The following is a 13661-nucleotide window of genomic DNA, read 5'->3' on the forward strand; positions in this document are numbered from 1 at the left end:
CTCCCCAAACAGGAACGGAGACCTGCCGAGGTTTGGGGAGGTTTGGGGAGGCACCCAAACCTCCCCAAACAGGAACGGAGACCTGCCGAGGTTTGGGGAGGTTTGGGGAGGCGCCCAAACCTCCCCAAACAGGAACGGAGACCTGGGGAGGTTTGGGGAGGCGCCCAAACCTTCCCAAACGTCGGCAGGTCTGCGCGGAGGAACGGAGACCTGCCGAGGTTTGGGGAGGCGCCCAAACCTCCCCAAAGGTCGGCAGGAGGAACGGAGACCTGCCGAGGTTTGGGGAGGTTTGGGGAGGCGCCCAAACCTCCCCAAAGGTCGGCAGGAGGAACGGAGACCTGCCGAGGTTTGGGGAGGCGCCCAAACCTCCCCAAACGTCGGCAGGTCTGCGCGGAGGAACGGAGACCTGCCGAGGTTTGGGGAGACGCCCAAACCTCCCCAAACGTCGGCAAGTCTCCGTTCCTCCGCGCCCTGCCTGCCTGCTTCTTTCCGCTGCGGAAAGAAGCAGGCAGGCAAGGCGCGGAGTTTGGGGAGGTGCGCGCGCACCTCCCCAAACCTCCCCAAACTTCGGCAGGTCTCGGACGGCGGTGGCTTGGGAGAGGTGCGGGCGATCCCGGAAGCACCAAAGCCTCGGCCGCGCACAAGTCCTCGGTAAGTTTTTTTTGTTGACTGGAGTATAAGCCGAAGTGGAATTTTTCAGCCCAAAAAGTGGGCTGAAAAATTCGGCTTATACTCAAGTATATACGGTAAGCTTTTATCAGGAGAAAAAAGAAACTTATGAATCTTCATTTCCAATTATAATCAAGATGAATAAATGGAAACCAAAATAATGTCCAATTTTCTGTTTGACATAGGTCTGAAAGTTAAAGCCTAAGCTTCTTCATCTTCCCTAGGAAAATGATTGAACATATGTGTTTTGTGGTTCTATCAACCCCCCCTTTTTTTAGGAAAACTGGGATTTTGTTTCATAATGTTCTTTAATCAAAGTAACTCACATTCTTGAATTACAAATAATCAGATAAATGAATTCTTTCGACATTTCCCTTTTCAAAAGTTATACAGTATTGACAGGAAACCCGTGGCTTCAAAATGTATTGAAATAATAATCTCACTTGAGTTTCTTTTGTAGCCAAACATGAAATTGGCTAAGTCACAACGAATAATAATTGTATTTTCCCTGACTACATTGGTGCTACCTAACACACACTGTGAAATAACTACATGCCCTTAAGAACACATTTCTCCAGATTTCTGATTCCAATCTTGTAGTATAACCTGTTGCGTGTTTAGGGAACATACCAAATTTACATCAAATTTCTTAACAAGGTCAGTCATTATGTCCCACTTCTGGGCTGAGAATGAGAGGAGTTGCACTCTGTGCACATCTGGAAAATATCAGCTTGGCAAAAGCTGCCGTTAAATTTCAGTAATGAAAAACATTGAGATCTCTGTGTTTTATCAGTGCATGTCATTTATATTTTGCTAGCAAGGGATGAACTACCACATGTTACAGAATAGGAATAATTTTGTTAACTTCCAGAAATGAATTTGTAGCAAAGGGGAAAAAAGGAAGTATAGATACAGGTTGCAAGAAATCTGAAAGTGAGTGCAGAACTGTATTAAATAAATATGTGGTATTCCTCAGCGAAAATACTTTGCATTGTTATGAAGATGCTACACAATATATTTACATTGCTCCTCAAGAAGCCATTTACCTGAAAGGGTTGATTTTACCTTCTCAGGGCTGAATACAATGGCATTCTAGCCATTTACCAAGAGAGCCAAGAACTAGCAGAATGAAAATTAATTCATGCTTATTGACTATATATATATATATATATATATATATATATATATATATATATATATATATATATATATATATATATATATTTGTTTTCTGAGGTTTCGCGGGTGCCTGTATGTGGATCCTTGGTTTTTTGGGTTTTTCCCCGCGTAGAACTAAAGGTGTAGGCGCAACGTTTCGACGGAATCCGAACCCACAATGATAACGAGGCACAACCACAAAACAGAAACCTAACTACAGCTGCAACATCAGCCACTTTAAACCCCTCCAAACCACACAATAAGCAAACTGACACCCACTATAAAAACATGGCACCACCACAAACACGAAGCCGAACAAAAGCAGCACAACTCATCAGCTCAGGTCTGGAGCTGGCAGCTGAGACCAGCCCATCCACTCAGAACACCCCCCCACCCAATCAGAACACACCCACCATTCAAAACACACTCCCACCCAATCAGAACACACTTGGTCCCCCACCCAATCAGAGCACACCTCCACAGAACACACCCCCTCTGGCAGTTTAAAAAAGAGGAACACAGCCATATGCTTCTCCCAGAAGAAGGAAGCTAAAGCCACCAGCCTGATGATGACGGATGGGATTCCGTCAAAACGTTGCGCCTACACCTTTAGTTCTACGCGGGGAAAAACCCTAAAAACCAAGGATCCATATATATATATATATATATATATATATATATATATATATATATATATATATATATATATATGGGGAATCACAGCAGATATATGTGGAATGGTGTTGTTTTGCAATGTCATGTAAAAAGGGAAAAACCTACAATTTTTCCTTAAGGCAACGAGCTCTTAAATAATCCTTGCTGTATACTGTTTATTTCTAGGACACAGCATATTTGTCTTTCATGCATATTTACTCTTCAGTACTGTTCTTGAAACTTCTGCAGGCTCTTTGTAAATTTTAGTTTTATCTCAGAAAAGCCTGGCTATTTCCTGGTTCACAGCATGTGTTGCAATTGACCACTGTTTTTATGTTGGTTGAAGTTATAATGTTTGCTTTAGTCTTATAAATAATTCCTTCAGGCTATGGTATTGAAAAGCCGCCTTTTTTTTTACTCACTAGCAAATAACTTATTTTCTACTATGAATTACTTTCTTACAAAGTATATCTGAGTCATTCAGTTTGGGCATTTCCCTAAGCAGGTTTCCCCCAGCATGGTTTTATAACTCATTTCTATGTTGTTCTTTTGGATATGATCAAAACTTACATTCTTTTAAGGAAGGAAAATCTGTCCTCCCAAGTATGTTTTTAGATTCTGGTGTTTCTGATTCTACAGTGGTGTTAAATGGAATAACAATAACTGCATCCAGTTCTGGTCACCATAATACAAGATGCTGAGATCTTAGAAAGAGTTCAGAGAAGAACAACAAAGGTGATAAGGAGTCTGGAGACTAAATCATAAGATGAATGATTGAGGAAACTGTGTATGTCTAGTCTAACTAAGAGAAGGATTAGGGAAGGATATGATGGCAGTCTTTCAGTACTTCTGTCACAGAGAAGAAGGAGTTGACCTATTCTCCAAAACACTTGAGGGCAGGACAAGAAGTAACTGGTAGAAGGTCATTAAAGAGAGATCCAAGCTAGAGAAATTTCCTGACAGTGAAAATGATTAGTGGAACTATTTGCCCCCAGAAGTTGTGGGTGCTCCATCATTGGAGGTTTTAAAGAAAAGATTGGACAGCCTTTGTCCAGAATGGCATAGGGTCTCCTGGTTGAGCAGGAGGTTGGACTAGAAAACTGTAGTAACTGTGAGAGGGATCTCAATCACTTCAATATGAGCCAGCAGTGTGCTGCAGCTGCCAAAAAAGCCAACACAGTGCTAGGCTGCATTAACAGAGGGATAGAATCAAGGTCACGTGAAGTACTAATACCACTTTACAATGCCTTGGTAAGGCCACTGAATACTGCATCCAGTTTTGGTCACCACGATGTAAAAAAGATGTCAAGACTCTAGAAAGAGTACAGAGAAGAGCAACAAAGATGATTGGGGGACTGGAGGATAAAACATATAGGGAACAGTTGCTGGAATTGGGTATGTGTAGTTTAATGAAGAGAAGGGTGAGGGGTGACATGATAGCAGTCTTCCAATATCTCAGGGGCTGCCACAAAGAAGAGGGAGCCAAGCTATTCTCCAAAGCACCTGAAAGCAGGAGAAGAAGCAATGGATGAAAACTAGTCAAGGAGAGAAGCAACCTAGAACTAAGGAGAAACTTCCTGACAGTTAGAACAATTAACCAGTGGAACAACCTGCCTCCAGAAGCTGTGAATGCTCCAACACTGGAAGTTTTTAAGAAGAGACTGGACAGCTACTACTACTACTACTACTACTACTACTACTACTACTACTACTACTTCTTCTTCTTCTTCTTCTTATTATTATTATTATTATTATTATTATTATTATTATTATTATTATTATTATTATTATTATTATTATTATCTGCAAGGTCCCTTCCAACCCTATTTTCTATGTTCTAAGTGAAGTAGATATCCATGAAACAGATGCTTCTGTAGGCAAGATGGGGAGGTGGATTTTACTTTCTCCCCTTACAGCTAATCCAATACTGGAATCATAATACTAAGAAACAAAACTGGAAGTGATGCCAGGTGCTGGGAAAAAAGATGGAAGAAAATGATCTCTCTTCTTTTTGCCTGCATTAGCATCCAGCTTGCAGTATAAAGGTTTTGCTAAGTTGGCTTCTTCATACTAAATAATTTTTTTCACTCAAAATTTAGAAAATCTGGATTGGATCCAACCCAATGAAGTGATTGTTTTACATTAAATACTGGTGAAATTATTCTGGCTTTATTTATTTAACATGAGCCAGTTTAGATGTTAATCGCCAATCTTCATCTCCAAAAGTTGAATTTAATTCACCCAACATTAAAAAAATGGAACACTTAATGTGATACACCTAGTCCTAGATTTTATGAGTATTGTCTTCTCCTTCAGGCTACCTAACTATATATAAGTAGTCAGTTTCTTGCAAATGCTACCAGATGACTTGGCGTTTTCCTCTTTTAATGAAAAATCTGTCTTCAGACTCTGCTATCAAATGCTTTTAGATACTAATGGAGGATCTTCTTTGAAGGTTACTTCTCCTTAGTAATCAAAGTAACACTGGGACTGCAATACTGGTTTTTGCTTAGTGTGATGAAAAATACTTCAGATAAATTCATTTTTAATCAAATGAGTAGACCCTAAGTGGCTTACGCATGGAGTCCGCAGATTGAAATAGGAACAAGAGGGTATGTGTGTGCGCAAACCCACAAATATATATAGAGAAAAGAAATTGCAATTGTACAGCAAACATTAACAAAATGAATAGACTGGAGCAAACAGATCAATAGTGTATTAAAAACAGCATAAATATGGCTAATACAAATAATGGATCTGAAAATAAAATTCTATGCATCCATGACTCCAACTACCTAATTGATTTTGAGCTAGAGGGTTTCTTTTTCTTTTTTAAAAAGGTCTTTATATATTGCTGTTAGTCCAGAAATTCTCCTTTTATGAACCAATTCTAAATCACTGGGTATATGACATTCACTGTGGTTTTGTACCAATGGGTGCAGGTGAAATAAACAGACTCTCGGATCTGACTTTCCTGCTTCAGTAGTTCCTCCTCCAGTATATAAAACTATCATAGCAGATTGAGAATCCTCTCCCATAGCTAGCATTTTCTGACCTGGGCTAGTATGAAAATACCCATATCAGCATTGGACAGTTTCCAGGCTAAACATATTAAAACTATTATCAGTAGAAGGTACATCCCATGCCAAAGCCTTGTCTAGTTTGCTTGTTTAAATGACTTTAACCTTATCTTATATTTAAAGTTATATCTGGGAGGGAGTCTGACTTTTGCTTTCTTAAAGGTTACATCTTCTCTGGGACTGACTTTATTGCAACTTCCAATATTCACTTAGTAAACTATTCATAAGACATTTCTGTAGCTGTAGAACCTGTCCAAAACTCCTCTAATCTTCTAATTCCTCACTGGAAGGAAAATTAGAATACTACAAGGGATTTTTATAAACATGTTTATAACATGTTATATATATATATATATATATATATATATATATATATATATATATATATATATATATATATATATATATATATATATATATATATATATATATATATATTATAACATGTTTATAAAAATACAATTAAAATTGACCATGAATATATTTTATAGATGCCACCATATTCCAGTAAATTACATTATATAAATCTCCAGCTTTCTAGAGTTAATGTTGGCAGAATTGATCTCAGATTGCCCTGTTTTTGGTGACAGCCCCAACTACTCAAATCAAAAGGTTTAACTTTCTTAAAGAAAATGGGAAGATAACCCAACAGTTTTTCACAAGTACTCCTGCTGTTGGTTTATTGATTGATTGCAACAGTGTCATTGAATCAGCTCCTGTTTCTAGCTGCTAAATTTACTGTTCTTATATTCTAAGAAGCTAATTGATACTGTACTAGTAATTAAAATTTTGGAAATAGCTCTGGGTGAAAAACCAGCGCAATAGTTAAAAGCTTTGAAAATTGCTACAATTAAGGATAAATGTATTCAAATATGGTCACCAATTACTAGCTGCCTTCGCAATATTTTTCTTGTACTGGTTACTTTCAACTGTGCAAATGTTATTTTGGGTAGAAATACCGAACAGGGGTGGTGTTTGTATTTCTCTGTAAGATCACATATTCATTTAACCATCTATGTGTGTGTTAGGTCTGTGCAATTTTCTAAAAAATTTCTTCAAAATGTCCAGGATACAAACTAAACATTCGTTTGCAACTCTTTCAAGTTACTGTAGCAGGTGAAGAGGCCTGTCATGCAAGCCCCAGAAAAGATACAGCTGCTTTAAAAAGTTGCAGATAGGTACTACATTAATACCCCCGTGCACTCTAAATTGATTTTTTCTAAAAACCATTTCATTCAGTATGTTGCGTAGCATTGGTGCACGTAGGTTCATTCCAAAGTTTCTATTCCATCTTTTCACTTCAAATTTGGAATTAATCTAAGAAAGGTAATATTATGAAATAGGTTTTTGATTGCTGAACACTTGAGTATATAAAGGTCAAGAGAAATGCTTAACTCAGGAATAATTTTTGGCAAGTCAGGAATAAATTTATGCATTTTAAAACATATGAACACAGAAAGTATGAAAGCCAGTGTGGTGCACTAATTTAGGTACAAGACTAGGAGCAGAGAGAATTAGATTCTAGATCCCCCATTGAACTGGGAAGTTGAAAAACATCTATCAGTGTGCACTAGACTGGCATGGTAGAGTATGATTATGCTGACCATATTTTCATTGAAAAATAAAAATAAAGGATAAACCTGAAAAAGAGGCAAATCTGAAAATGTTCATAATAATAAAATAATTTTTAATGTTTGTAACTTTGTTTTACAAAGGAAAATAAAGTGATCAAGGAATCAAAAAGTAAAAGAAACTTCACAAAAACTTTACAAAAATATATATGATATCAAATAATATATGGACATTTATTAAAAAAAACCCAATTTGATTTCCATAATTTTAACACAAAGTACTATTTGTATCAATAAAATTTAAATGAATGCCCAAAACAAAGGACAAAAGTGAGTTTATGGAAAGTAAATAAAGGACATCTTTGTGAAAGATTGTCCTTTTTAATAAAGGACATAGGGTCACTATAATTATGATCCATGATTGTTAATGAAGAATCTTTCATTCTGCAATCAAACACATGCATGTGGCTGGAGGAACTTTGTTCATTCAGTTTACTTTGTAGATAAATTTAAGAGTAATTATTCTTTTCTTTATATCTTGTATTAGGGTGTGGAGTTTGCAAAAGAATGATGCCAGCTTTCCAACAAGCATCCACCGAACTGAAGGGCATGTATGTAAGTGAAAAGTCTTGTAAGACATTTTTGGGTTTTTAATTACTTCATTAATAAAAAAATAATGCTTCTTTATTACTATGTTTTTAATATGTAATAGTCACCGTATGTAAAATATGCTTAAATTAAAAAGTGAACACAAATACTACCTTATTTATATTAATCTTCAGGGAACACTTGCTTGAAAGTATCAATTTAGAACAGGATTCCATGGGTCCTCGTTATACCTGAACATAAAGTCAAAATTAGATTTCCCATCTGGCTATTTTACATACCAGGGAAGGTTACTTTGAATTGAAAATAATGCAGTACCATGAAATCAAGTATTTCCAATTCTCCCTCCTGTTGTATTTAATCACACTTACATTTCCCCTTTCTTTTGGGGGATAGACAGTTCTTCAAAAGTAACACACTGGGAAAGTTTAGGCTGAATGGTAGTGACTGGCTCCAGGATCATTGTTTGGGGAATTAGTGTCAGATTGATATTTGCAGAGAAAGTCTTGGACTGGCCTGTCCATCTCTGTCACCTGTATTGTTAGATGATTGCATCTATAATTCTGGTTGAGTCTGTCCGTGACCTTTCAGGGAATTTGCATACATTTATTTTTCTTGTGCCAGAGTGCTATATCTGGTAAAAAGTGCAAAAAGACTTGATATTTGTATATATGCTTTTTCTCATGAGCAATATATTAATTGCTTTCAATAGTGCACTTAAATATATAGATAAAAATATATAGTATCTTGCGGTACAGGAAATAGCTTTCTTTGAGTATGCATGATCCAGGTTTAGGGCCCATTGCAGTTTACTGTCTCATACCTTACAAAATGTAGAGGCTATTTAATATTGCAGGAAGATTGGTAATGCAAAATCTTCTTCAAATGCAAAATGCTATTATTAAAGACTAGGCCCTGAATTGATAAGTCACACAAAGCAAAGTTAACCGTATGTGCCAGAAAATTCCAGAGTTCATATTGAAGTGATATCTTTGTTAGGGCAATGATGGTAGAATTCTCAATAACATGGTTCAACATAAAAGGAAGGTAATTTTATATACAATGCATTCAAAAAGTATTCAGACCCCCTTCACTTTTGTCAGTTTTGTTATGCTGAAGCCTGATTCTAGAGTTGTTGAAATTCATTTTTTTCTCATCAATCTACACTCAGTACCCCATAATGACAAAGTAAAAACAGAATTTTAGAAATGTCTGTAAATTTATTTTAAAAAACCTGAAATATCAATTGGCATGACTCTGTGCATTGAAATTTAGCTCAGGTGCCCCCCATTTCTCTTGATCATTGCTGACATGTTTCTACCCCTTGATGGGACTCCACCTACGGTTAAGCTGAATGGAGCAAAGTACAGGAAAACCTGTTCCATAACATTCAGGACCTCACACTGGGCTGAAAGTTCACTTTCCGTCATGACAACAATCCTAACCACACAGTCAAGGCACACACAGGAGTGGCGTTCAACTCTGTCAGAGCCCTGACGTAAACCTTATTGAACCTTATTGAACATCTCTGGAAGGACCTGAAAATGGCTGTCCGCTGATGGTCGCCATCCAACCTGACTGAACTTGAGAGGATTTGCAAGGAAGAATGGCAGAAAATCCTCCAATCCAGGTACACAAAGTTTGTCGCATCTTACCCAAAAAGACTCAAGGCTGTAATTGCTCCCAAAGGTGTCTCAATAAAGTACTAAGTGAAGGGTCTGAGTATTTATGCCAATGTGATATTTGAGGGTTTTTTTTTCTTTTTAACAAATTTACAGACATTTCTAAAATTCTATTTTCACTTTGTCATTATGGGGTACTGAGTGTAGATTAATGAGAAAAAAATGAATTTCAACAACCTGAATCAGGCTGCAGCATAACAAAATTGACAGTCTGAATACTTTCTGAATGCACTGTATATCCATCATCTGGAGTTTCATTCTGTGATGGTGCATTGATCAGCTAATGGCACCCAGATTGATTTAAAAAAAAACTATTGGAAATTACGTTTACCTTTCTTAATCAAAACTACCAGTCCAAAATCCTTTCTAGTGTCCTGTTTTGGATTTTCATTTACAAAAGGATTTACCCTGATGAATAATTCTGGAGACTTCTGAGGCTTTTCTAATTAGCTTAAAAGTATTGAATTAATATGGATTTTGGTTGCTTTTAATATGTTCAGCATGGCAACTTTTGCTGTTCATGTGACAGACAATATGCAGGTTAATTAAAGAAGTTTTATAAGTAATTTATAAGTAATTCAAACATCCACTGTAGCCTCATTCAGTATTCCGTTTCTTTTTCCGAGTGGCTAAAGATAATAATTTTGAAAAACTGTTTTTAAAACAAATATTGAAAAACAGTGATTGGAAAAATACAAGCAGCAAATAATAGAAGATGCTAGTAGAACCTGACATAATCCTTTGGGAGCAAAAGATAGCAAGACCAATCATAACACACTCAAACATCTCTTGACAGCAGAAAATAGCCGTTTGTTGGCCATTGGTGATGTTTCACAGATGTCTTCCAGAGGTCATTTCTAAGACATAATCCAAAAATCTTTCAAGTCCTTTCTGATGTCCTGGCTGTCTTGATGTCAGAAACCAAGGATGTGATCTTGAATGTGGTGAAATAGTGTTAATAACTGGAGAAATCAATTGACTGCACAGGTCAGAGCCTTCCAGCTGTTATTAAACTCCAGTTCCAACCGTCTCTAACCAGTATGTTTTATTAGAAAATACAATAGGAGACCAGTAATACTTGGAAAGCCAACTTTCCTTCCTCCTGATGTCTGCTTTGTAGCTGCATTGTTAGTACTGATTATTGCAGCCATTGATCATTTTCTTCAATTATAATTAAACCCATTAATATCTGTAGATCACTCCATGGCTCTTTCAAAACTTCAGCATTTGTAGGGGTTCTGGATGTGTGGTGAAGGGCAAACCCTGGCTTCTTTGTGAGAAAGCCACATCAGCAGGGCATGAATGTTTGCCAACTCAGTGCCTGCTGAGTATCAAGACTATTCTGAAAAAGAAGGGAAGAAGACAGGCAGGGAATAGAGAAAAAAGATGAGGAAAAAGGTCAAAATCCCAATGATCAGCAAAAAGAAAACTAGACAAGAAAACTGCTGGATTATCGTTATGAGGCTTATATAAATAAACTCCCCCACCCTTCTACACTGACTGGACTTGAATCAGGCAGAGAAGAGAGCTGATTTTTTGAGCTGGATACTTAGGAGGGAGGGGGAAAGTGTAGGGATTACACAAGAAAGGAGCTGCTGATGCACCCATATTTGAGGCTGATGAGCCCATTGTTGGCGAGACCATGGGAGATCAAGTTTCATATTGCTGCTGTTGGAGCAATTTATCTATTGGATAGGTTTTCCCCCCCAAATATTGATTTGAATTCTCTTTTTTTTTACTGTTGTGGCTCCAAGGAGTCTTGTTTTTTGTATTTTCAAACCTTGTCCCTTAGTACTCAGGGAATAGAATAATTCAAGTTCTCTTCAACTCTGGAAAATCAGTTATATGCTAGTCATTTCCACATCTTTCTATCTAGAAAGATCTTTGGCACAGGATAGATTTCTTTAATCTGATCTTGTTTTGAGATGCAGTGTTTAAATCTGTAATGTGTTACTCTAGATATGCTGGACATCAACACCCGTCATTTTTTTAGCCATGCTAGAGTTGAAGTCCAAGTCCTTCAGAGCCCCAGGTTGTAAGAAGCTGCAGTAACTATCACAATTTTCAGTTGTTTGCAGAATCATCAGAAGCTTTTTCTGAAAAGTGTGTTGGTTAAGATGTTATGCAAGGTCTAGGGCAGGGGTAGGCAACCTTGGCTCTTTTATGACTCGTGGACTTCAACTCCCAGAATTCCTGGCTCAGGAATTCTGGGAGTTGAAGTCCACGAGTCATAAAAGAGCCAAGGTTGCCTACCCCTGGTCTAGGGAAAGCCACTCTCAAGTTCACCCTCAGCTGTGGAAGTTTACTGGATGACTTTGAGCAAGTCACTTCTTCTCAGCCTGACCTACCTCACCATGTTGTTACTGTGAGGAAAAAATACTTGATACTCAATACTTTTATTTTGGCCAAGGGTGATTAGACACACAAGCAATTTGTCTCCAGCGCAGAAACTTTCAATGTACATGCAAAGCAACAGAGTAATAATAATCATAATATGATACCAATAAGAGGGGGTAGTAGAAAAGATGAGAAGGATAAAATAATACTACATCCATACAACATGGGTAAATATACTTAGAGATAAAACAATACTGTGAGGATTAGGTGTTCATCAAAGTGATGGCATGAGGGAAAATACTGTCCCTGAACTCAGGAGTTTAATTAGGAGGATAAGTTGCTATGTATGCAAATTGGAGCTCCTCGAGGGAAGACAGTATATAAACCAACCGATCAAATAAAAAAGCAAGTAAATAAAAGAATAAAGTAAAACAGGAAGTCTAGATTAGGAGAGGAAAAATCATCACCTTCCTCTGTGTGAAATTGTATTCAGATCATTCAGTCAGAGATGATTTTCATGTATGTGTGTGGCTAGAACAATAGTTCCTAATCTATTGTAAAATAATAGTATTGCTTCGATTGTATTGTAGATACTCCTTAACTTATGACTACAATTATGACCAGTATTGCAATTGTAAGTTTTTGCAGTCATAGGTTGAGTCATCATGTGACTGGACCTCATCCATTTTTACAGTGACTGTAAGTCAAGTCACGGAGATACATTAAGTGAATTCAGCTTCCTCAGTGGCCATTTTGCAAACTGTGATCAATGTGACCACAGGATTCTGCAGCTGGTTGTTAATGCTAGCTGGTTGCCAAATGCCCAAATTGCAATCACGTGGCCAAGGAGGGCATTGTGATAGTTTGTGGTAGTTGTAAGTGTAAATTTAGATTTTAAAATGACTCTTTTGACTTAATTTAGAACCATTGCTAAGCAAATAGTCATAATTTGGGAACTACCTGTATTCTGTAATTGAAACAAGTACTTTAAGCAGAATATAATTGTCTGAAAAAGGAAAGTGAATCAGGCAAAAAGGCTTGACTTTTCTGAAGAAAGTAATAACATTCAAATTTTGAAAGACTGAGTGAAGCACCAATTGAAGAGATTTTACACAGGTTAAAAACCAGGCAAGTGGACAAATTCAGCTATATTTGTACATATTTAATTTTTGTTTTAAATATAGAGAAAGATTCAAGATTCAACTGTTCTCCCATTTATGGAAAATTTAACTGATTCCATTCTGTTTTAAGATGAGACAACTAGAAAATGCAGATAATGAATATAATGGCATATCTGGGCACAATGTTGATAATTATATCTCTGCTTTTATTTCTTCTCAGAATTCTTTCATAGGGTATGTGCTTACAATTACAGCCTTGATACCGACTGGATATTTTGTTGCTTTTGTAGATAATAAGTTTTATAAATCATCCCAATGTGTTTTACAGGTTTTAAGCTTATAATAGTTGTGCTATCTTAAATTTTTCATTTACCTATAAGAACATGAATATATTGCTGTTTTTTTTTCTTTTTATTTGCACAAAGTCACAGTCTGTAATAAATTTTGCTCTCTTCAGCCTCTCTTTTCCTATTTTTGTCCTGCCACAGCACTTTACCAAAAGATAATTAGCACCTGGGAAGAAACTGAGTCAGGTTTCTTCAAATTAGTTTTCTGAGGAAGCCTTTTTGATGTGTAACATTTTATTAAACATGGATAACTGGACTGCTCAGCAATAGATTAGAGGCAGTACTAATGTTTAAAGGGCAAGGATTTGCAAAATACAGGTTTTTCCAGTCACTGGCATATAAATGTCCAGTTGAAAATTTAATACTTCTTCATAAAAATATAAACTCCCCTCTGAGGAAAGTTCATAAAAACAGAGCTGCTTCAGAAAACAGAGAT

The 13661-nt window shown here is 36.9% G+C and overlaps 1 protein-coding gene across 3 annotated transcripts in view; it reads left to right on the forward strand.

The window, feature by feature from the left end:
* Positions 1–13661, forward strand: part of PDIA5 (protein disulfide isomerase family A member 5) — a 255436-nt gene that overhangs the window by 148903 nt on the left and 92872 nt on the right. For all 3 annotated transcript variants that reach the window (XM_083349866.1, XM_083349868.1, XM_083349867.1), the window contains exon 8: positions 7680–7747. In XM_083349866.1, coding sequence (XP_083205992.1) covers positions 7680–7747 — 68 coding nt within the window. The remainder of the gene's footprint in view (positions 1–7679; positions 7748–13661) is intronic.

This window comes from Vipera ursinii (genome assembly GCF_947247035.1).
Source record: "Vipera ursinii genome assembly, chromosome: 1".
Classification (NCBI taxonomy): Eukaryota; Metazoa; Chordata; class Lepidosauria; order Squamata; family Viperidae; genus Vipera; species Vipera ursinii.